Below are 22,022 nucleotides of genomic sequence, written 5' to 3'. Positions count from 1 at the left end.
CTTTTTCTCCGCCTCCAGGGCGGAGCTGGCCCCGACGTGGTTGGGGATGAATGCTTTGGTGAGACGCGGAGTGGCCCGCGCGGGTAAGAGTCCTCACCGCAGACTCCCGTTTCCATGGAAACCGCGTGTCGCGGCTCCTTGGATCCTTGGTTGTTTTCTGGGCCTGGAGCTGGGGCCGGAAGGCGGTCCACGGAGAGGCTTGGCGGTGGGGTAGTCGTGGGCTCCGTGCATCGGGTTCTGACATTGGGGCAACGTTAGTAACAAACAGTCTGCCTTGCAAGCTCTTGCAAGCTTGGGCGTGTAAATGAAACGGAGATTTCTAATGCGGGTGCTTAACCGTGCTTTTCAGGCATTCCCTGTATTTGGAGAGGGAAATTCTTCAGCTCCGGGAATGAGCCGGCAGAAAGTCACCAGGTGACGCCGATGCTGCGGCATCTTATGTATAAAATAAAGTCTACAGGTCCCATCACTGTGGCAGAGTACATGAAGGAGGTTTTGACCAACCCAGCCAAGGTAAACACAGGGGAGCGCGAGCCGCGAAGGGTGTGTAGACACAGGAACCCGAAAGGTCCCGAGAGCTGGCAGAGGATGAGCAATCTCCGAAGTCCTTGTGATGTAGTTTAATCTCAGTTGATCAGGCTGCGTTAATTCAAGGGCAGTGCCAATCGAGAGGTCAGGGCAAATTTCTGCAGTGGTTAGGTGCGACAGAATGTGGTCGGAATTTCATGAGTTAAAGGAAAGATGATTTTCTAACAGTGCTGTGCATTTCACTGCCGGAAGGGAGCACTGTCTGTGTGAGGCTGGCCTTGAACTTGCGGGGTCTTTATGTTTTCTCTTCTGAGTGCTGGGATTCTAGGTCATTTACCCCTGCCTGGCTACAAGTGAGTCTTTCTTGAAAGTTAAGTGTTATGGTTAAACTTGCCATATGAAGATAGTAAGACATGATCTTCTCAAATAATTAAACCTAATCAAAGTAACATATAAAGAAAGCACTGGATTTAGTTTTGGGTTGGCAGTCAGTGGAGATGTATGTGAGTAGACTGAATTGATAAGGATGCCAGGAGGACGAAAAAGGGAAGAAATGGGACTGCCTTGACATGGAAGTAGACAAGCAAGGCCAGGTTTTTTTTTTTATTGAGATACATTAATTATATAAAAAGTACCTAAGTCACTGGTATATAATTGGATGGATCTCTCTCTCTGTCTCTCTCTCTCTCTCTCTCTCTCTCTCTCTCTCACACACACACACACACACACACACACACACACACCGATTTTCACATGAAACAGAGTATCACCCACAGGCAAGACTAACTTGGGAGAGGAGGCTGCAGAGGTGATTAGTCTTCCCTTGTTGGGCTGTGGGAGCCGGGAGAGGGCAGGGATGGTAGAGAAGGACATTGCATGGCTCCAGCCCTTCTTGAGGAGTGATTGTTTTTCTGTGAGTTTTGCAAAATGACTACTACCATGTAAAACGTGGGTGAAGACTGTCTTTCGGTTATTTCAGAAGAGACACCTTCCTTGGGAAATAGTTATGTCACTATTGCATCATATATTTTATATTTTATATATTGCATTATATATATTGCATTATATATTTTATATTTTATATATTGCATTATATATTTTGGAGGAGTAGTGTTGAAAGCCTTGTTTGAAAATTAATCTTTTCCATTTCCTCTTCTTACCCAGGGATATTATGTGCATCATGATATGCTAGGAGAAAAAGGAGACTTCATAACCTCACCTGAAATAAGTCAGATCTTTGGGGAGGTAATGCCCAACATGTGACCGTGAAAGCAATGAATGCCATAAACACTGAGAGCAGACCAGGCTCTGCTAGTCTGTAACAGTGTTTTATGGCATGTTTGTGTGTGTGTATGTGTGTGTGTGTGTGTGTGTGTATGTGTGTGATTCATCAGATAGTTCACATTTTTAGAGGGAATGGTGGAGAGGACATTTGGGAAACCCAGATCATATGTAAAAAAATGGAAAAATATGAAGGAAGATAGAAAAAGTTTGAGGAGAACCATATAAAATATAAGATTGGAATAAGGAGAGAGCAAAACAAAACAAAAACCAAAAACCAAACCCAAAATGATCGCTGGCACTTCCTGCCTACAGGGGTCTCCTTGTACGTAACAAAACCACGGTTCATTTGTTTCCCCCAAAGTACCTTTGATGACTTAAAAATCGGAAATTGTGCATAAAGAGAAGCAGAATCTAGGTTTGAAAGACACTGATTACAGCTAAGGGTAGTGTAATAATGTCAGTCATGAGAGGAGGAAGAAATGGCACAATTGTAGTTCCTGTGTTCTTTGGTTTTTAAACGCTATTATCTTTCTGTAAGTGATTGCTTCTCTGCGCCATGGGGCCTTTTGTATGAGATGGGCTTAACATTTGCTCTTAGAGTAAGCTTCCTCTGCTGTGCATGCCCTGGCAATCCCAGTGAAGTTCCTGTGTGTGTATCTGTATGTATCTATGCCTGTCTAATACCATACATAGAATTATTTCCAAATGCTTTGCTTTTTGTATAAAATACGTATTTATGTATAATTTTATTTATTTATGTATAATTTTATGCTGTGACTCTAATTTTTTTTCTTGTTATAGCTGCTAGGGGTATGGTTTGTAAGTGAATGGATGAGCTCTGGAAAAAGTAGTGCTTTCCAGCTGGTGGAGCTGGGCCCAGGCCGGGGCACCCTCACTGGAGACATTTTGAGGGTAGGTAGTAAAAGACCATTTCCAAGTCATGTAGATTAATCTTTCTGCTTTTGACTGAATTTGGGATTTTAACTGATCTTCTGGGTTTTCAGTCCTTCTTCCTAAATCTTATATTTGTCAGCTAAAATACAATGTCAGAGTAACGTGATGGTTCATTACTTATTTTTGTCTGTAAACTTATAAAACGGAGGGGTGTTATATAGGCTAAATATATAAAATGGTTGGATGCTGTCATTTATGCCTTCAATACTGAGTTGCTAGAAGATGGGTAAGATGTGTGTATTTTCTTTTTTTTTTCCCTGTATGTTTACAACAGTAAAAAAAAAATGAAGATGTTTTTTAATCTCAGGGTCAGTCAAGTAACCAATGCATTTAATTTAGTTCTGAGGATAGTTTCATCATGTCCCCAGACATTTTATTTCTTTGGACATTTAAATTTTTTTTGATCGGAAACATTGAGGGGTTGCTAAATCTTTAGTAATTTTTCATAGTAAATTGTTATTAAAAAGCCATGTTGTACAGTTTATTTTATATATAAATGATGTATGGTTCTAATAATGTTGCTGGAGAATTACTTGGGTCAGGGTTACATCTCTAACAGTGAATACTCTTGTGATATAATAAATGTTTATGGTGAGCGGTCAGAAATTCATCTACGTGACACATTGCGTTTGCCCGTGTGTGGTGCGTTGGCCCCCATAGGCTCATATATTTGAATGCTTTGCCACTAGTTGGCAGAACTGTTTGGAAGATAAGGAGGTGGCTTGTTAGAGCAGGTGTGTCTCTTGGGGGTGTGAGGTTTCCAAAGCCCCCACCATGCCCATTCTCACTCTCAGCCCCCAGCTTGTGGATAAGATATAAGCCACCGCTCCAGTACCACGTCTGCCTGCTGCCATGATGCTAATGCTTTCTTTTCCAAGTTGTCTTGGCTATTGTCACACGATAGGACAGTAACTAAGACAGTATTTTCTTTTTGTCTTAGGTGTTCAGTCAGCTTGGGTCTGTGCTAAAAAACTGTGACATTTCAGTCCACCTAGTAGAGGTGAGCCCAAAGTTAAGTGAGATTCAAGCACTGACCCTGACGGAGGAGAAGCTCCCTTTGGAGAGAGATGCTGACTCCCTGGTGTACATGAAAGGTGTCAGCAAGTCTGGGATTCCAGTCTCCTGGTACCGAGATCTGAAGGACGTCCCTAAAGGTAAGCTTCACCTTGACTTGAGGCAGAGCGTTGCTCAGGACCCCTCGCAGCTGTGATGGCTGACAGCGTTTAACTGAGGTCTAACGTTAGTGCTTCCAAGCCCCTCCTTTATCGTGAATAGCCGACTCGTCCTTTTCTAGCATAGGACGTTATAATAGAAGGTTGCTGAGCATTAAGGAGCCGTGTATTCCATACCTTTTTTTTTTAGATTTATTTATTATGTATAGTGTCTACCTGCATGTATCCTTGCAGGCCAGGAGAGGGCGCCAGATCTTATTACAGATGGTTGTGAGCCACCATGTGGCTCCTGGGAATTGAATTTGGGACCTTTGGAAGGGCAGGCAATGTTCTTAACCACTGAGCCATCTCTCCAGCCCTCATATTGTTTTATAGGAAGCAAACCAAACAAAAATGTAAATGTCTGTACTTTGCAGTAGGTCCCTTTAGCTAGGATAGTACTGATGATGAAATGACCGAAAGCAGCGGGCTGAAGAAAGTGATAGTGGATGGGTTTCGTCATTAATCTCCTGAGAAACCTTTCCTTTCCCAAAGGCAAGCAAGGTGTGGGGATAAGATGCCCTGTACTAGACTAGTCTTTGACAACTAGTAAGGAGGTAAGCTCTCCAGCACGACACCAAAAGCCGTTTCTGGCCTTAGCTTTCTCAGATACTATATGAGGCTCATATTCTTTTCCCACTAGCACATTTGAGTCTCATTGTTTTTAGGAAGTTAGTGAAGAAGAGTTAGCGGATCATGGGGTATTTCGGTTCTCAGGTCATTGGAAACCTCTGGGTCCTGACCCCTTAGCGGTTGACCGACCCTTTCACAGGGGTTGCATGTCAGATATCCTGCGTATCAGACATTTACATTATGATTCGTAACAGTATCAAAATCACAGTTACAGAGTAGCAAAGAAAATAATTTTATGATTGGGGGTCACATCACAAGGAACTGTATTAAAGGGACACAGTATTAGAAAGGCCGAGAACCACTGCCATAGAGGATAGTATAGAAGCATCCCAGGCTCCAGTGCTGAAGAATTGGACACTGTCTTTTTTATGGTTAATGTTCATTAGAATTGTTTTGAAATGCTGAATCACTAATTTTTCTTGTATTTTTAAATAGGATACAGCTTTTATCTCGCACATGAGTTTTTTGATGTTCTTCCCGTGCATAAATTTCAGGTATTGGTGGAAAAGTTGTGTGTATGATTCCCTAAAGCCGTGTGTGAACTGATGGCGCTGGCCCACTGCTTGCTCAAGTCAGTATTAGGTGGATTGTCATGACTATGAGTGACTGAGAGCCAAAAATGAAATAGCACCCAGAATCTTTATTCTCCTGGGAAGATTACTCTGAACTCTTAGTTTGGGATGAAGACGTAGGAGGACATCCAGTGGCGAATGACTGTGTCACTGAGGTTTATTTGGGCAAGTCTTTCAGCATCATCTACGGCAACTGCTAAGGCCGAGAGTGTCTCACGTAATGGAGTCATTAGCCAGATCGCTTGCTTGCTCATGCGGAGGTTGCCTTCCTGAGCAGCCCCATGCCGCTTGCTTTCTACAGCTCTGCTTGTTACGGCTTCTTCAGGACATGATGTTTTAAGAGCTTGCAAATATTTATTTTTACGTTTTGTTTAGAAAACACCACAAGGATGGAGAGAAGTGCTTATTGATATCGACCCACAGGTGTCTGATAAGCTGAGGTTTGTCCTGGCGCCTTGTGCAACCCCAGCAGAAGCCTTCATACAGGTATGTCGCTGCAGAGTAGTCTGGCCTGTTTTCCTGGCATTGTAGCTTCTTCCCAGTGCTCTGGAGCGCTGGCAGCACGTGAGATGCTTTGTAGTACAGTCACAGTGACAGTCCAGACCTCGAGTCAGGAGGATGGGCTGAAGTTGTCTCTGTGTGTCATCTCACTGCTGTGGAGGAAGACAGGGTGTTTACTCAGCCAAGTACCTCTGAAGACACATGCCGCCATGTGAGCCACTGTGTATCCGCCTGTTTATCTGAAGGCAGTGTGCTATAGGCCAGCCGATTCACCGAGCAACATGTTCTGCTCTGTATGCTCTCAGTAGGTACATTTCCTGTCATCACTGGGCAAGAGCACAGCTGTTTGGTCACACGTGAACCCCCACACACCTTTGATCCCACACTGTGGACAGATTAATGGCTGCCTTCTGTTGCCCTTAAGGACGGATTCCCAGAGCTTTCTATCTTTGAACGGTGCGGAACTTTTTAAAAATAGTTTTATTCTATATATTGGTGTTTCCCCTGCATGTCTGTGTTAGGGTGTCGGTTCCCCTGGAACTGGAATTAAAGGTGGTTGTTAGCTGCCATGTGGATGCTGGGAATCAAACCAAGGTTCTCTCAAAGAACACCCAGTGCTCTTATCTGCTGAGCCATCCCTCCAGCCCTAGGGCTGTGTTTAAAGGTCCCCAAACAGCGTGTTAGCCTCAGGAATATCTGCGTGTCACAGTGCCTTTTTATTCCCGCTTCTCTACCCCAGAAAAAGGTTTCTTGCTCTTAAGAATTTCCCAGTTTTCAAAACAAGTTTTAAAAAACATACCTACTTGCTTTTTCACAAAGTGTAAATTATAGCACCAGACCAAACACTTGTGAGCAGTTTTTCCTATTCCATGCAATTCTGCCTGAATGACAAACCTATTTATAAGGCCACCAAAGTGCCACCTCCTCCCTGAAGTCACTGTCCCTAGGAGTAGTCTCCCAGTTCTTGACTAGCACTCAGAGAGGGTTGGGATCTCCTTGCACTTAAATGGGCCATAGGGTGCCAGGGGTGCAGATCAGTCTGGGGAGCTATGGGAATCAGCAGGTGACCCCAGGCTTGCTGGCAGATGTCTCAAGAGGCTGGCTTTGATTTTTGTAGCTACACTGGCTTACCTAATATCATTAGGGCTAAACATTTATTTCACTGAATCCCCATGATGGACCCAGAGTTTGTTTATCAGAACACAGACAGAAATCTTGTCATCCACTGGGCAGCAGGAACTGCTGGGGTCTGACCCTAAGTCTGTGACTGGACATCTCTTGGGCCCGCCCCATCCCAGGCAGAGACATCACTGTAGGTCATTACTTTGTTCTCAGTGTCACAGGGAGTAAAGGATGGTGGGCTTTCCTAGTGAAGATGGTAACAAAATTTCACAAGACTGTCGCTAGTTCATAAAGTGATGCCTGTAGAAGCAGGGAACCGCTGCAGTGCTTTCTGCCTTCATGGAAGGCAGCATAGTTGCTCAATCTGATTTAGTCAGATTTTTATAAATTGTACTTTTTTTTTCCAAGAGAGGGTTTATCTGTAGCTTGGGAGCCTGTCTTGGAACTAGCTCTTGTAGACCAGGCTGGCATTGAACTCACAAAGATCCGCCTGCCACTGCCTCCCGAGTGCTGGGATTAAAGGCATGTGCCATTGCCACCTGGCCCCTAAATGGTACTTTTGAAAGTATCTTTTGAGTCACTATTAATGTTAGCTGGCCTCTCCGCATGCATATAGCCCAATGAACTATGTTTTCATATACTAATATAGGGAAATGCTATTATAATAAAATGCACTTGACTATGTGGGAGGTTCAGAGTACATATGCCTTTTTAAAAAAATATAAAATATAGGGTAGTGGTGGCACACGCCTTTAATCCCAGCACTCTGGAGGCAGAGGTGGGTGGATCTCTGTGAGTTCGAGGCCAGCCTGGTCTACAAGAGCTAGCAAGCTCCAGGGCAGGCTCCAAAGCTACAGAGAAACCCTGCTTCAAAACAAACAAACAAACAAACAAATAAATAAAATATTGAAATTCTACAAACTTAATGTCCAACATGTAAAGAACCGTGTTCTGTATGAAAGGGATGTCATGTGAAACACTGTCTAGATCACATTCACGTTGAAGTCATTATAACTAAGAAATGTTCAACTTGTTGAAAGTGAAAACCAGTTCTCTCAAGTGACGCCCTGTGATTCCTTCACCAGCACGATGAAAGAAGGGACCATGTAGAAGTCTGTCCCGACGCTGGCATTATCATACAGGAACTGGCTCAGCGCATTGCACTCACTGGAGGCGCTGCCCTGATTGCGGACTACGGTCACGATGGGACGAAGACAGACACCTTCAGAGTACGTATCACACAGGGGGGCGCTTGAGCACCGCTTCATTGATGACCTGAGTTCACAGAAGGCTGCCTTAGCTTGGTCGTCATGGTGTCTGACTTAGTTGTGTTCATTTTAGAATGTTAATTATGCTGGTACAATTACCCATAATCTCAATCTTACAGTCATTCTTCCTTAGTGTAGAGAGAGCCTGGATATGGATATTCCAGGAAACATTGGAATAATACAAATTTTGGGAAAGATTTTCTTCATGTTAATGTTTCATCCCTGCCTTCATTAAAACACACACACACACACACACACACACACACACACACACACACACACAAAAACCACAAAAACCAAATAACAAAAGTTGTTTTGCACATTTAACTTAGACATTGCAATCAAACTATTTTAGCATGTTTTTCTATCCATGTATTTTCTTTTTTTTTTGTTTTTTCATGTATTTTATCCTTTCTAAACACTCTTTCTAAAAAATGTTCTTTAAATATGACAAAATGTTTAAATATTCTTCCATAGGAGTATGTAGACCTGAAGGCTGTTGCTCATTTTCTAGATCAGTGGTTCTTTGTTTCTAGCTCCATTATTGTTGGCAATTCTTAGCTGGGAGAACTTGGTAAGACTGATGATCTCTAGCCTCCCTCCAGGATCACGGTAGGGCAGGCCTAGCTGGTGCACACGCCCATATTTTCAGGTGCTTTGGAGTCTGTGATTGACAGGTAAGTTTTGTAAATTACTGCCTAGGTGCTGATGACCGGATCTTGCCACAGCATTAATGGGAATGTTAAGTAGCTTTAAGTTAAGGGCAACATCTTCAGACATTCTAACTCTGTATATTCGTTGGGTTTTCCATGTATCACCTTGTTCGGAGAGAGGATGTCGTTGCCTAGAGTTTAAACCACAGATTTAGGCCACACTTTTTAACACTGACAATGTAAAAAAGTATTAGTATGCTATCCTTTCTTTAATCTCAATAATTATAACCAGAACAGTCAAAACTATTCTTTATATTCAAGGGCTTCTGTGGACACCAGCTTCATGATGTCTTAATTGCTCCTGGAACAGCTGACCTGACAGCTGATGTGGACTTCAGTTATCTGCGCAAAATGGCCCAGGGAAAAGTAGCCTCTCTGGGTCCAGTAGAGCAACAGAAATTTTTAAAAAACATGGGCATTGATGTCCGGCTGAAGGTAATGGTTTATCTCACTAACATTAAATATCTTCATTTAAAAAGTTATTTAGAGGACCCTCTACCAGCTTCATGCTGCGGCAGTGAGCAGAGCCCGGTGTAGCCTTTGCAGAAGGAAGAGCTGGGGTGCGGCACAGCTTGCTACATTTCTATATGAGGTTGAGGCTCCCAAGAGAAACATGCTCATGGGTCTGAATTTTATAGTTTTGTAACTCCTTTTCCAAGGACACTTCGATGTTCTTACAGAGCAAATCACCTGGGACATCTGCTAAAGATGCAGGTGTGTACATCTGGGTCACATGTACAGATGTAAGCACCCCGTGATCACAGGGCCCTGCTCTGCTGGAGGACTGTAGTCACTGTTAGTGCTGCAGCGGGGGGAGGGGGGGTGGGGGTTGGGGTGGGGGGGAGTGGGGGTGGGGGGTGGGGGAGTGGGGGCAGGGGGAGTCTTTCTGCAGCGGCCTGTGTTAAAGTCCTTTCCCCTCCAGGTTCTTTTAGATAAAGCAGATGAGGTATCTGTGAAGCAGCAGTTACTTCGGGGGTATGATATGTTAATGAACCCTCAGAAGATGGGAGAAAGATTCAACTTCTTTGCCTTGCTACCTCATCAGAGACTTCATGGTGCAAGTCAAGAAAGGAATGCCCGTCAGTCAAAAACCCCCACATCATCTGTAGCTGGGTTTGATGAACTTGTTTGGCAGTGAATAGTTCAACTTGGACTTTTTATACCTCAGTGTGCTTTAAAAATCAAAATAAACTCATTTTGTATATTGAAGGTAGTGTAATGTTCAAACTATCTCTTTGCAGTCAAAAAAATAGCCTCTTTTACATAAATACAATCAAAATGGTTGAATGTTCAAGGTTATAACTAACTCTTGGTACAATTGTTTGCAACCTAGTGAAGTAGTTTATTGTGATATCAAATTTCCTTTAATGAAGCAAGTTGCTATATTTCTATTTATTTTTTAAAAATATACATGAGCACAGGTTGGTGTGTCAGAAACAGGAAGTAAGGTAAATAGTTATCTCCAGCGGTCTGAGTCAAGAGCTCTGGATATTATTTTTTACAGAGGGAAAAGCCATATATTCTGATAGATCTCTAAAGTTTAATAAATGGACAAAGTCAGACACAAGAGCTTCTAGTGTTGATCCTGGTTTTGCTGAGGGAGAATTAAATGAACATGCTAGTGTGACTTAGTGTCTGTGCTGTGCTGTGCAGAGAGAGGATGACGGGCAAAAGAGCTGAGGGGGAAGCAGGTGTCAGAAGGCTTAATCTGTGGATTTTAGTACAGATTAATACTAAGATTTTAAAGAAGTAATAAATGTCATAGTAAAAAAACCTGCAGCAGCTCTGATTTGTTCTGAAATAAGAGTTTAAGAGCAATATAGACTATCCAGGAATAACTTCCTAAGCTGAGTTCATTCTGTATTTTCAGATAAATGTAAAATTTTAATTCTGTAATAAGTTGTCATCATTTTGGTCCATAGAACTTTTATATTAATATTGTAAATGAGTTTTCTTGGGAAGTATTTATCGGTAGCACAACCCTCTAAGGTCAGAGGGAAACAGTATTAGCCATTTTTGTTTGGTTTGTTTTTTTCAAGACAGAGTTTCTCTGTGTAATAGTCCTGGTTGTCTTGGAACTCACTTTGTAGACCAGGCTGGCCTCAAACTCACTGCCTCTGCCTCCCAAGTGCTGGGATTAAAGGCGTGCGCCACCACTGTCCAGCAGTATTAGCCATACAGTGGTGTGTCACTTATTCCTGCTGCTTAACTGAGAACGGTGTTCCCGTTCTGCATCTTAGTCTATTAAGACAGAATGGGTGAGGCTTTGTTCAGCTGGTGTGTGTGGTGTATGCACACTTCAGCCGCAGCACCTACGGTCTAGTAGGCACCTGGGCTCACATTCTGGGCACTACATGTGGAGGCTGATAGCGGGCATGTTTCTCTCCATTGCTCTCCACCTTCATATTTGAGGCAGAATCTGTGGCTCTGAACTCATCTTCTTAATCTGGCCAGAGATCACTTGTCCCTGCCCTTCCCTGGGGTTGCAGGCACGCCGTGGTGTCTGTCTTCATGCATGTGCTGGGACCCAACCTGAGGCGCTTCTGTTTGTGCAGCAGACACTTTACCTTCTGAGCCATCTTCCCAGGCCTGCTGTCTAAGTTTTTAGATGCTGTACAGTTTTAGGAATGGCCTACATTCCTAATTGCTCTATTCTATTTTATTCTATTCCTAGACTAAAACATTTAAAAGGTGAAATACCCACAGTTGACTTCTTCCAAATACATAATTGTTTTTAGCTTTTATAACTAAGAGGGAAGAGTCTAGTAGTGCCTTCTATCTCATCTCTATTTCTTCTATCTCATAAAATTCTAGAAATTTATTTTTTTGATTAGACATTAAATTTTTCTAAGTCTTCTGGTAGTTGCAATAGTTGAGTATCTGGAGTAGTTACTGAAAAAATTTAATTATCATTTTTCTTCACATTTGAATTCCAATAAATGAACCTTCTAGATAATTATTTCAAATGCAATATACAATTGCAATGCCTTTTTGACAGGTTTTCTCTGTGAGGAGGTAGGCAAATACAATCAGTGCTCATCCAGCATCAGCTCCACCCAGGGAGAATATTACAACCAAGCAAAATTCTCTTGGGAAACTCGTACTAGAGACTGGCTGCGGTTTTCACATAGGAAAGTATGGTGATACAGAAATACATTTTATTATCAAGTTTTGAGAATATTTACAAAAAGTGGGATGTAACAAAAAATATAAATGTACGAAAGTGTCATTATACACTACTTTGAAAATTATCACGTTTCTAAGAAACAATTTTATGCAAACACAACTTGGCTTTAAGACAAAGAGAAAAAGTTATGCAGGTTAAACAGTGGAGTAGTTACTCAATGCCAGACCACCTGACAGTGCCTTGGCAGTCTTTCTCTTTAGACACACAGGCCTTCAACAAAAACAGAGTGCAATTCACGTGGCGGCTTGTAAAGCCTGGCGATAGCATACAGCAGAACAGCCACTCCCGTGAGCTCGCCTCAGCAGTGACGCACAACTGTTCCATCCTGTACGTGCTGGTCAAGCAGACCTTGCAGAAACGGAGGGAAGTCACCACCTCTCACAGGGGAAATTCATTCACAGACGTTCCTTAACAATACTCTTCACGACTGCGGCATGAGAATAGTTACAGGGATATGTGCAGGGTCTCCTGGACACACACATAGACAGTACACCATCAGTGGCTGGGCCGGGGAAGAGGGACGTGGGACATAGGCCTGGGTTCAAATTCATATTCAAACTCTATGACCTTTAGCAGCTAACCTTGTGCCTCAACTTCTTTAAATGCATGTAGTCACGTGGCAATTGTGAAGATACTTTAAAGCATCAAAACTTAACACAGAGGCAGCCTGTAATGTTTCTGTTTCTCCAGGATGATTTTAATATTCAGTAGATCCCCGCAGCTGCTTTCTCATCTGTGAAGACACGTCAGTCTTGGTCCGCTCACACACAAGACTGTTTCTCTCTCGCTACCTCAGACCTGATCAGTGGTAGCTGACTACATCGACGGTTGTTCCAGACTGTCAGAGATGTTCACACATGCCCGCCTGCATGGCCACACCGTGGATGGCAAAGGCAGCAATCTATGCTCTCTGTTCTACAGACTGAGAAACTAAATGCTTAGACAAACTGTCCCCTGCCCAGCGCAACAAATCTAAAACATAGGGAGCTCAGACTCACCCAGGTCCTCTGACTCCAAATCTCTGCTCTTAGCACAGAAAGGGACAACAACAAAAGCCCTACTCTTGGTGACCAGTGGGAATGAAGAAACAGATACCATATTTCCTTTTCTTTGGGTAAAGCAGATTGGAACATCACTAATGTGAAAATCAGAAAGTGCCTCAGAACTCCAAAGTTTCTAGATTTTGGAGGATTTCAGATTTGTTAGTCAGGGATGCTCAACCAGTGAAGTATGCAGATCTTTCAGTATCTGGAAAGCTGAAACCCTTCTGGTATTCAACTGCTCAGATTAGAAACACCGAATCTATATTAATAACTACTACGAAAACAGCTGGCTGCTGGAGCTGAAGTGTAAGAAATTCTTACTCTTCCTTCATCTGCCGTACTAGTAATATGGTCCCGCCCTGGTAAACTGAACTTTCATGTCTGACTTCAACCCACTCCCCCAAACTGCTCAAAATAAAATGCTGATTTAAAATTTCTAGATATTGCAGATCCCACCCAAAGGCTAGGGAAGAAGGAAAAGATACTACTTGCTGTCTAGTGACATTTTCTGACACTGTACTAGCTCTCCTTTTAGTGTGGATTAATTTTATCTATAAACTACTCAACCCATGTGAGGGTTAATTATGTAGTTGATCGCAGAGCTGTTCCCACTGGCTGTTGGCATACAGCTCGCATTACGATGGTGTCAACTGAGAACATAGGTGTTGAGTGGCAGAGCTGAGTGATGACCGGCTGAATCTATTCATTTTGTAACACCAATTGTCCATTTATCCTAGTGGTTATTGCAACAGAGAAAAGGTGACATTTTTATGCCATACAGATCATATTTAAGGATACAGCTCCCAAAAGGTTAGCAGTACAGTGTTCCATTTATAGGGACCCAGAAGAATCAATGCCTCCAACAGTAGACAAATACTAAAAGTCCTTACATATATCGTTAGCCTCATAGCATTGCTGAACTACAAACCTGCTGAGTAATCAGCCTTAGAAGCAATAACTAGACAGTCACAGGCTTTCTAAAACAGCAAAGGAGAGAGAAATTAAGTGCTAATTCACATTGTGCTAATGTGAAGGATTAAGAAAAATGACAGAACCAGTTATTGCTTATGCTCTAAGAATTTGTAACAAGTTTCATTCTGATGTCATTATGTGGTTCTATTACTCAGTTTCCCTTCATGTACCCACTCGTTACGAGCTACAGGACCGGTGCCACCAATCGTTCTACTTCCCCATGCTGTGCCTCCTTGCGATGGCAGCCCGCAGAGAGCAACAGTTATGTAGCAGAGTTCATGAATGAAATCCTTCCTCACTGGAGTTAGCTCGCTGATAACTAAGGATCTTCTTCCATATCATCTGGATTGGGGGCCATAATGAAATGCTTTGGGTATTCGAGGTTGTGTGTGTATGCGTGTATTTCCCAGCGAGCGTCATCACTTTCGTGTGTAATGTAACGTTCTCCAATGCGAGTTTCAAATTCTCTGAGGTCAAGCCATGTCTGATAATCCTAGGAAAAGAAAATGATTAAGACCCATAAAATAGACAAATACTGCAGACTCTTGTTTACAGCCTCAGTGACACCACCGACAACTCCTACCCCTAAATTCTAACTGTATTTTACATTAGCAATGCTAAAGATAAATCTTAAAGTCTAAAGTCTGTATAAAGGAAAGGAACTAGTTTCTGGAAAATTCTTCTAGGCTTTTGAGCTAGTTAATAGTAATCATCACAAAGACATTCGCTTTATATGGCTAGAGGCGTACATCTTACTGCTCAAAATAGGGGCAAGTGTTTGAATCTATTATCAGGTTGACTTACTAATCAATGAGCCCAGAAGTGCATTTGTTTAATGTTACTTCTACTCCCTATCTCCTATAAAATAGTTGTGCAGCTTCTCTGCTTACTCTCAAGTGTGGATTTTTGTCAAGACAAATCTCTAAAATAACTCATGGAGGAATCAAGCCAAACACAAACCTTTTAGTGCATGTTTAAAATAAAATATATTGAATAGTATGCTATGTTGACCTTTAAAAAGGAAGGTATGAACAACTAAGTCCTTATTAAAGGCTCACTGCTTCGGTTCGTGGGTGTTTAACTACCTGTCGACACTGACTTGAAGGATAGGCCACACCACTTCCAGAGGCCTGAGCCAGACACAGATGACGCCTAAAGATTATCCTGAGAAATGTGCTGAACTTGTTGCTCTCTGAGTGGATTCGCTAGTGAAGACAAACTCACAGGAGGCTAGGAAGCAGACAGATTTTTTTCCTTACCTGTAGCCAAGGATGACTGAGAGATTTGTCAACACTGAAACGTTTTCTCATCTTCACTTGAAGCAAGTTGTTTATCAAATCAATGGCTAAATGAAAAGGCAAAATTAGATATGAGTTTAGGGGAATTGTTCTCAAACCCGTGATTTTGCCTGCAGAAGGGCAGTTTGATCCATGTAAACATGGCAGGAAGAAATTGAACACTCAGAAGTTACCCCCGTGAGAATGAATGCCGACTTCGTATGGTAAGGGCACAGAATAGAGTACAGGTTACACTAGCACACCAAAGCCAGACGGGTAGGCTGATGTGGACCAGTGTGACATGGTCCATTTCTAAACTGTGCTGTGTGTGCCTTGATCTCCTCATCTGTGCAATGGAACTGTTGAGAAGATGAAATCAGCCTAACACAAATCTTAGACTGTTTTGCACACAGACACTAAGTGTCCATCACTATTATTTGAGGATGAACAAACAGATTCTGATTCCAGATGATCTTTCCTCTCCAAGGGTACCACAATGCTCTCTTCCCTGACATGCTCTGACAAAGTGGCAGAAGTCACTCTTACAGACCCACTGAGAACTTAAGAGGCAACAACATAAGCTCACGCTGCAGGGTTTTAGCAAACAGGTTAGGGGTGATTTGGTATTTAAGGTGAAAACTTAGCACATTTTACTCAATTATCTGGAGAAACTGAACCACTACAAAATCAAGGCAACTATAAAACTACACATTGATCACAGACCGCATAATGATACGTCTGGAATACAGATAAGAAAGCCCAGTCCCAAGTGGCAAAGGTTTTCCCTGAGTCCTTCACTGCTTCCATGTTTTAAATTCCTCACATCCTGTCTGTCCTGCCCCCTGGGCTCAGGACCGGTATCAGTTTCAGGAGCTCTTGCATCCCGCCCGCTGAGTTGGGACGCAGGAAATGACTAAGTGGTGACAGTAGAGGGCTGTGGACCATACTGCCTGCCTTCGGAGCTCCGAGACAGCTTGGAGCTCCTTCTGTTACAAAGTGAGTGCAGGGTGTTGTCTTTTCTGTTGTTCCTGACACTCCTTCCAGCTTAGTGGGGTATTTATTAACTGTCATCTGGCCCAGTACGTTTGGAAGGGTAAAAAAGACCTACTCATTCAATGGCTGGCTAAACCCAGCTGGGGACTTTCCGTAGCACTACTTCTGCTACCTACGAGAGAGCTGTTTCCCAAGGATGGCGCACTGCACCAGTAAACTTTATCCCCTTTCCTGCCTTTCTCCCTGAACCTTCCCTGAGAAAAGGTCTCGTATAAGGCCCTGAAACCTCCACAGTACTGGGATTACTGTCCACCAACAACCTGGCTTATTCTTTCACATCCAGAAGCAGGCATTACAGATGGAAAAGCCTTCGCTTAGTCATGAAAACTACAGAACACAGCTTCCTGATGATAAGAGATCAGAGGACTGAAAACTGAACTGCAGACACAAAAGCTCATTCTAGGTATACAGTGCATGCAGTGCATGTGCTAATAGTGTCTAATCGAGGAGTTTACCATTGTGTTCTCAAGACTGGGATGACTAGTCACCAAAACATAGACTTAAGAAAAAATGCCCAACTGTTGGCCTAAGTAGATCTTACATAGCTGGAGGAGGGTAGGTCAGGAGGACTCACAGGCCAATCCCAAGCTAGGAAGTCTGAAGAGCTGCAGCAGTGAGGAGGGGCTGCTGGAGGGACAGACCCGAGCAAGATGCAGGAAAGAGTTTAGGGAAGAGTATACAATAGTTTTGTAGAACAAGTGCGAGGTGAGGCTAAAAAGGCACTTAGCAAGGGCCACACCAGTTGACAACTGCGGTGTGGTTAAAGGGAAGTCAGAGTGGATGAAATGACCTTCCTGCAGATGGCGTGCCCAGTGACTGAGACATAGGGAAGAGGCTAGTGGGCAGCACAGGTAAAGATAGTTCAGCAGTTTCTGGAAGAGGCTATCAGTGCCTGAAAATTATGAGAAAACTGAGACAAACAAAGTTTAAGAGTAGAGAGTTTGGCTTTGCACAGTGGTGCACAGATCTCTGAGTTCAAGGCCATCCTGGTCCACATAGGAAGTTCTAGGCCAGCCAGAGCTACAAAGTAAAACACTATCTCAAAAAAAAAAAGTAAATTATAAACTAAATGGTGGTGGTGCACGCCTTTAATCCCTTGGAAGGCAAAAGCAGGTGGATCTCTGAGTTCAAGGACAACCTGGTCTACAAGCTAGTTCTAGGATGCGCTCCAAAGCTACAGAGAAACCCTGTCTCAAAAAAACAAAAAACAAAAAACACAAAAAAAGTACCGATAATTAAAATAATAAACACAAGTAGAGTGGTCAAAGACTGGTAATGGATTAGGGAAATGAAATGAGGGCTGATGGTGCAGACCTGGAACTTGTTTCTTTTTTACCTTCACTGGAGATCTCTCGCCATGGATTTGGTGGGTACATAAATGCAGCATTTTGGATTTGGTCATTTATATCTTCATCTTCATTGAATGGAAATGTGCCGCTGAGGCTCACGTAGATGATGACTCCCACTGACCACATGTCTAGGGAACGGTTGTAGCCTTTGCTTCTGAGAACCTCAGGGGCTAGGTAGGCTGGAGTTCCCACCACTGACCGCCGAAATGACTTCTCACCAATGATGCGTGCAAAACCAAAGTCACACAACTTCACCTGGAAATTCAATGTGTAAAAGCTTATCAATATGCATATCAATACCTGTTCCTAGATATGTCCAACGCACTTAACGAAAGGTACTAATTATACACAAAACAGTTCTAGACAGGGAAACTGAACTATTTCCACAGAGGCAGACAGATACATCCACAGCTCTTGATATTACAGCAGAATGAAGGGCTAGCCAACTCCTTAATTTAAAAACAATTTGTATTCCATTTTCCAGATTCAGGGAGCAAGGGTTCAGTTCTGTTTTTTTTTTTTTTTTTTTTTTTTTTGATGAGATGGGTGGAGGGTGCTGATCTTCCTTCACTTTTAAGGGAGTCCCTTTTCTATCTCTGTAATAGGAATTGTGTCTCAGTTTAGAATCTTCAATGATCTCTCAGTGTCTTGGCATACATATAAAAGTACTCAATAAAGGGCTGGAGAGATGGCTCAGAGGTTAAGAACATTGCCTGCTCTTCCAAATGTCCTGAGTTCAATTCCCAGCAACCACATGGTGGCTCACAACCATCTGTAATGAGGTCTGGTGCCCTCTTCTGGCCTGTAGGCATACACACAGACAGAATATTGTATACATAATAAATAAATAAATAAAAAAGTACTCAATAAATGTTTGGCTGCATGAAAAATAAGGTACAAAATAAGTATTTTGAAGCATCCTTTATTTACTGACTCTTAGAACAGCAGTTCTTAACCTGTGGGTTGAGACACCTTGGGAAGAGTCAAGCAACCACTTCACAAGGGTTGCCTAAGACCAACTATGGTGTAGCAGGTCCTTCTGTTTGTGTGTTGCTTTCATTGGTTAATCAATAAAGAAACTGCTTGGCCTGATAGGGCAGAACTTAGGTGGGCGGAGAAGACAGAACTGAATTCTGGGAGGAAGAAAGCAGAGTGAGAGAGTCACCATGACCTGGAGATACCAGGTCAGACATGCCGAATCTTTCCCAGTAAGCCACGACCTCGTGGTGACATACAGATTATTAGAAATGCATTAAGTCAAGATGTGAGAGTTAGCCAATAAGAGGCTAGAACTAATGGGCCAGGCAGTGTTTTAATTAATACAATTTCTGTGTGGTTATTTTGGGTATATGCTAGCCAGGTGGCCGGGACCAAAAGCAGGCCCTCTATCCTGTTACAATCTATGTATCAGATATTTACATTACAATTCATAACAGTAGCAAAATATCAGTTATGAAGTAGCAACAAAAATAATTTTATTATTGGGGATCCCCACAACATGAGGAACTGTATTAAAGGGTTGCAGCATTAAGAAGGTTGAGAACCACTATCTGAGAATATCTGTTGCCTAGGAAGCTACGCATCAGTAGGTAAATAAAATGAGGCTTACAGATGACAATGTCTACAAAACCACAGCACAAACAGATACTGGAGAGCAGAGTGGGAGGCATATTCAAATGCTGCTTGACGTTTCTAGTATGTGCCCTATGATACATGCCTTGTGAATAACATTAACTACATCATAACTGAACCTGGGGACCCTTCTACTCAGAAATTTGGAGGGCACAGACCTTAAATGTGTGGTTGTGAGCCATTTATACACAATTAGAACCCTCTAAAAGTTTATTTCTTGAGACCTATTTATATCTAAAAATGTTTAATGGACTACAGCAATACAATAATAAAGTCTGAATTTAAATGATTCAGCTACTGATTCAAGCTGGCATTATAGACGACAAAGGCATGTCCTGAGTGCTCTGTTGTATATTAGGAGGGTACTTTGTAAATGTTACTAACTCAAAATAGTTCTTAATCGGGTTCTGGAGAATGTCTCACCTGAGGAAATGGTTCTGCTGATGCAAGCAGCACGTTTTCAGGCTTTAAATCACAGTGCACAATATTCTTAAAATGTAGATTCCTCAAGGCAACAAGTATCTGTTAGGAAAACAGGTTTTGAGAGGAGCAACTGAGAGAGAGAGCAATGGCAAGCAGGTATGAAAATGCCATAACGAACCCCGTTACTTTATATGCTGACTCAAGACCTGGAGAAACAGCATAAATGTTAAGATTAAGAGCACAAGTTGTTCTTGCAAAGGACCCAGGTTCAGGTCCCAGGACCCACATGGCAGTTCACAATTGTTTGTAAATCCAACTCCATACGATCTGATGTCCTCTTGACCTCTAGGCACCACACATACATGGTGCACACACACACACACACACGCACACGTGCGCGCGCGCGCGCGCACACACACACACACACACACACACACACACACAGAGGCAAAACACACACAAAATTTAAGGGTGATTCTGCCCTTGCAAAGGGCTTCCTCTTAATGCCTAGAAAATGAGCTAAACTCTGAGTTCTTGAATTGTATGATAATTTCAAACTTACTTAATCAAGATGTAGTTAAAAAGTATTATTGTTTCACTTTTATTAAGGCTACTCATCCTTAATTTCTCAATGGCAAACATGGTGCCATTAATTCTTAGTTTTGCTGGTTTCAAGGTAGAGTTGAAATACCTGTGTGACCATGAATTTAGTAACTCGCTCTGGAAGTCGACTTTTTTCACTGGACAGAATCATTTCCAACATATCTCCATGAAGTTTTTCCATCACTACGAAGACTCGTTCTGGGGTTTCAAACATACACTCCAGATTTACAATCCCAGGGTGGTGTAGATTCTGAAGAAAAGGGGCACGGTGTTTGAATGACCATTTTTAGTAAAGAATTAATCTTACCATGAAACCAACTGAAATACTGTGGTGATTATATGAATACACAGCTCAGAAAGAAACAGTTTACTCTCACCCCTCCTCAAAGAAGCTTCTTTTTGCATTAGATGGAGATCATTACAGAAAGGCACAGTTGATCCAAATTCAGAGACCACGGGGTACCCCAAACCAAATGACACACCTAGACCCAAGACCAGGAAGCCTGATGCAAGATAGTTTCTTCTATATATGACAGGGAAGCTGCATCCGTGATTTCAATGATATGGTGGCCTTGACAAGACCTGTTAAAATGACACTGCCAGATGACACGCCAACATGGATGGAGTGACCTCAGAAGGCCTACCCATAAATGAAGAACTACAGTCAGATCATGACTGCCATGAAAGGGACAACCAGTCTGCTACAAGGATGAATCCCTGAAAGCTCCAATCCCAAGCAGTGAGTCCTAAACATACAAACATATACATACATATGTATACACATATACAAATCAAACCAGCAGATTGTATTTATAAATTTGCATGTATATATGTAATAAAAATGAATAGAAAACTTAGAAAGTAAACTAAAAGCATATAAAATGAAAACTACAAGAATCATAGGTATTTTTCCCAGTTGTGTACTGAGAAGTGGTTCAGTGAAGGGAGGGGCTGTTTGCAGTGTCTTCTGTTATGTCTCTCCAACAAGATGTCTTTGTATTTTAAAGAAATAGCCGAGGCTGGCTGCTTTACTTTACACGCACTCCTACCTCCCAGACACAGAACTGACACCTGGATTTACTGTATTATTTCCTTTATTAATTCCATTTTTAATCTTTATAATTTCTTCTGCCTTCCATAGTCATCCTTTTCATAAATATTTATTTTAGTGTGTGTGTGTGTATCTGTGTCACATATATGAAAGGTGGCTAGAGTATAAATTATAACACGGTTTCATTCAATCCATGGGCAAGTTTATGTGGAATGCTCACTGACTAAATCTTATAGGAACAACTTAAGTAAATAAAATGTGATTTGAAAATTTTGTTTTACAAAGAATTTGTGGTATAAGTTCACATTATTCTTTTTCTCACATTTAAAGAGTATTAAGGCCGGGTGGTGGTGGCGCACGCCTTTAATCCCAGCACTCGGGAGGCAGAGGCAGGCGGATCTCTGAGTTCGAGGCCAGCCTGGTCTACAAGAGCTAGTTCCAGGACAGGCTCTAGAAACTACAGGGAAACCCTGTCTCGAAAAACCAAAAAAAAAAAAAAAAAGAGTATTAAACTTCATCTTTAAACTATATATACATATAAATTTTGTTATTTGTTTACACACTGCCAGGAGACCTAAAGTCACAATTTTGAACACACACACACACACACACACACACACACACACCCTCTCCCAAATAAATAAGT

At 42.2% G+C, this 22,022-nt stretch overlaps 2 protein-coding genes across 5 annotated transcripts in view; one reads left to right on the top strand and one right to left on the bottom strand.

Moving 5' to 3' along the window:
• The first annotated feature begins 18 nt into the window (after window positions 1–18).
• Window positions 19–9,995, top strand: Ndufaf7 (NADH:ubiquinone oxidoreductase complex assembly factor 7). Its single transcript, XM_038318976.1, has 10 exons — window positions 19–83; window positions 350–513; window positions 1,693–1,773; window positions 2,614–2,724; window positions 3,707–3,920; window positions 5,046–5,104; window positions 5,558–5,668; window positions 7,891–8,034; window positions 9,048–9,221; window positions 9,709–9,995. Exons 1-10 carry the CDS (start codon window positions 47–49, stop codon window positions 9,922–9,924), a joined length of 1,311 nt encoding a protein of 436 aa, XP_038174904.1. The 5' UTR covers window positions 19–46; the 3' UTR covers window positions 9,925–9,995.
• A 1,927-nt stretch (window positions 9,996–11,922) lies between these two features.
• The window catches only part of Prkd3 (protein kinase D3), a 67,528-nt gene continuing 57,428 nt past the window's right edge, over window positions 11,923–22,022 (bottom strand). For all 4 annotated transcript variants that reach the window (XM_038318972.1, XM_038318973.1, XM_038318974.1 and 1 more), the window contains 5 exons: window positions 20,414–20,575; window positions 19,723–19,821; window positions 17,655–17,922; window positions 15,248–15,333; window positions 11,923–14,481 (listed from right to left, as the gene is read on the bottom strand). In XM_038318972.1, coding sequence (XP_038174900.1) covers window positions 14,308–14,481; window positions 15,248–15,333; window positions 17,655–17,922; window positions 19,723–19,821; window positions 20,414–20,575 — 789 coding nt within the window. In that variant the 3' untranslated portion in view covers window positions 11,923–14,307. The remainder of the gene's footprint in view (window positions 14,482–15,247; window positions 15,334–17,654; window positions 17,923–19,722; window positions 19,822–20,413; window positions 20,576–22,022) is intronic.

This window comes from Arvicola amphibius, chromosome 2 (genome assembly GCF_903992535.2).
Source record: "Arvicola amphibius chromosome 2, mArvAmp1.2, whole genome shotgun sequence".
Taxonomy (NCBI): domain Eukaryota; kingdom Metazoa; phylum Chordata; class Mammalia; order Rodentia; family Cricetidae; genus Arvicola; species Arvicola amphibius.
Note: the sequence above shows the minus strand (reverse complement) of the source record. Positions and strands in the feature narration are given on the sequence as shown.

Coding starts and splice junctions, on each gene's coding strand:
- Ndufaf7 (XM_038318976.1), top strand. CDS start 47: ATGAATGCTTTGGTGAGACGCGGAGTGGCCCGCGCGG. Junction 5,669..7,890: donor CAGCAGAAGCCTTCATACAG/GTATGTCGCTGC, acceptor TTCCTTCACCAG/CACGATGAAAGAAGGGACCA. Junction 9,222..9,708: donor GCATTGATGTCCGGCTGAAG/GTAATGGTTTAT, acceptor TTTCCCCTCCAG/GTTCTTTTAGATAAAGCAGA.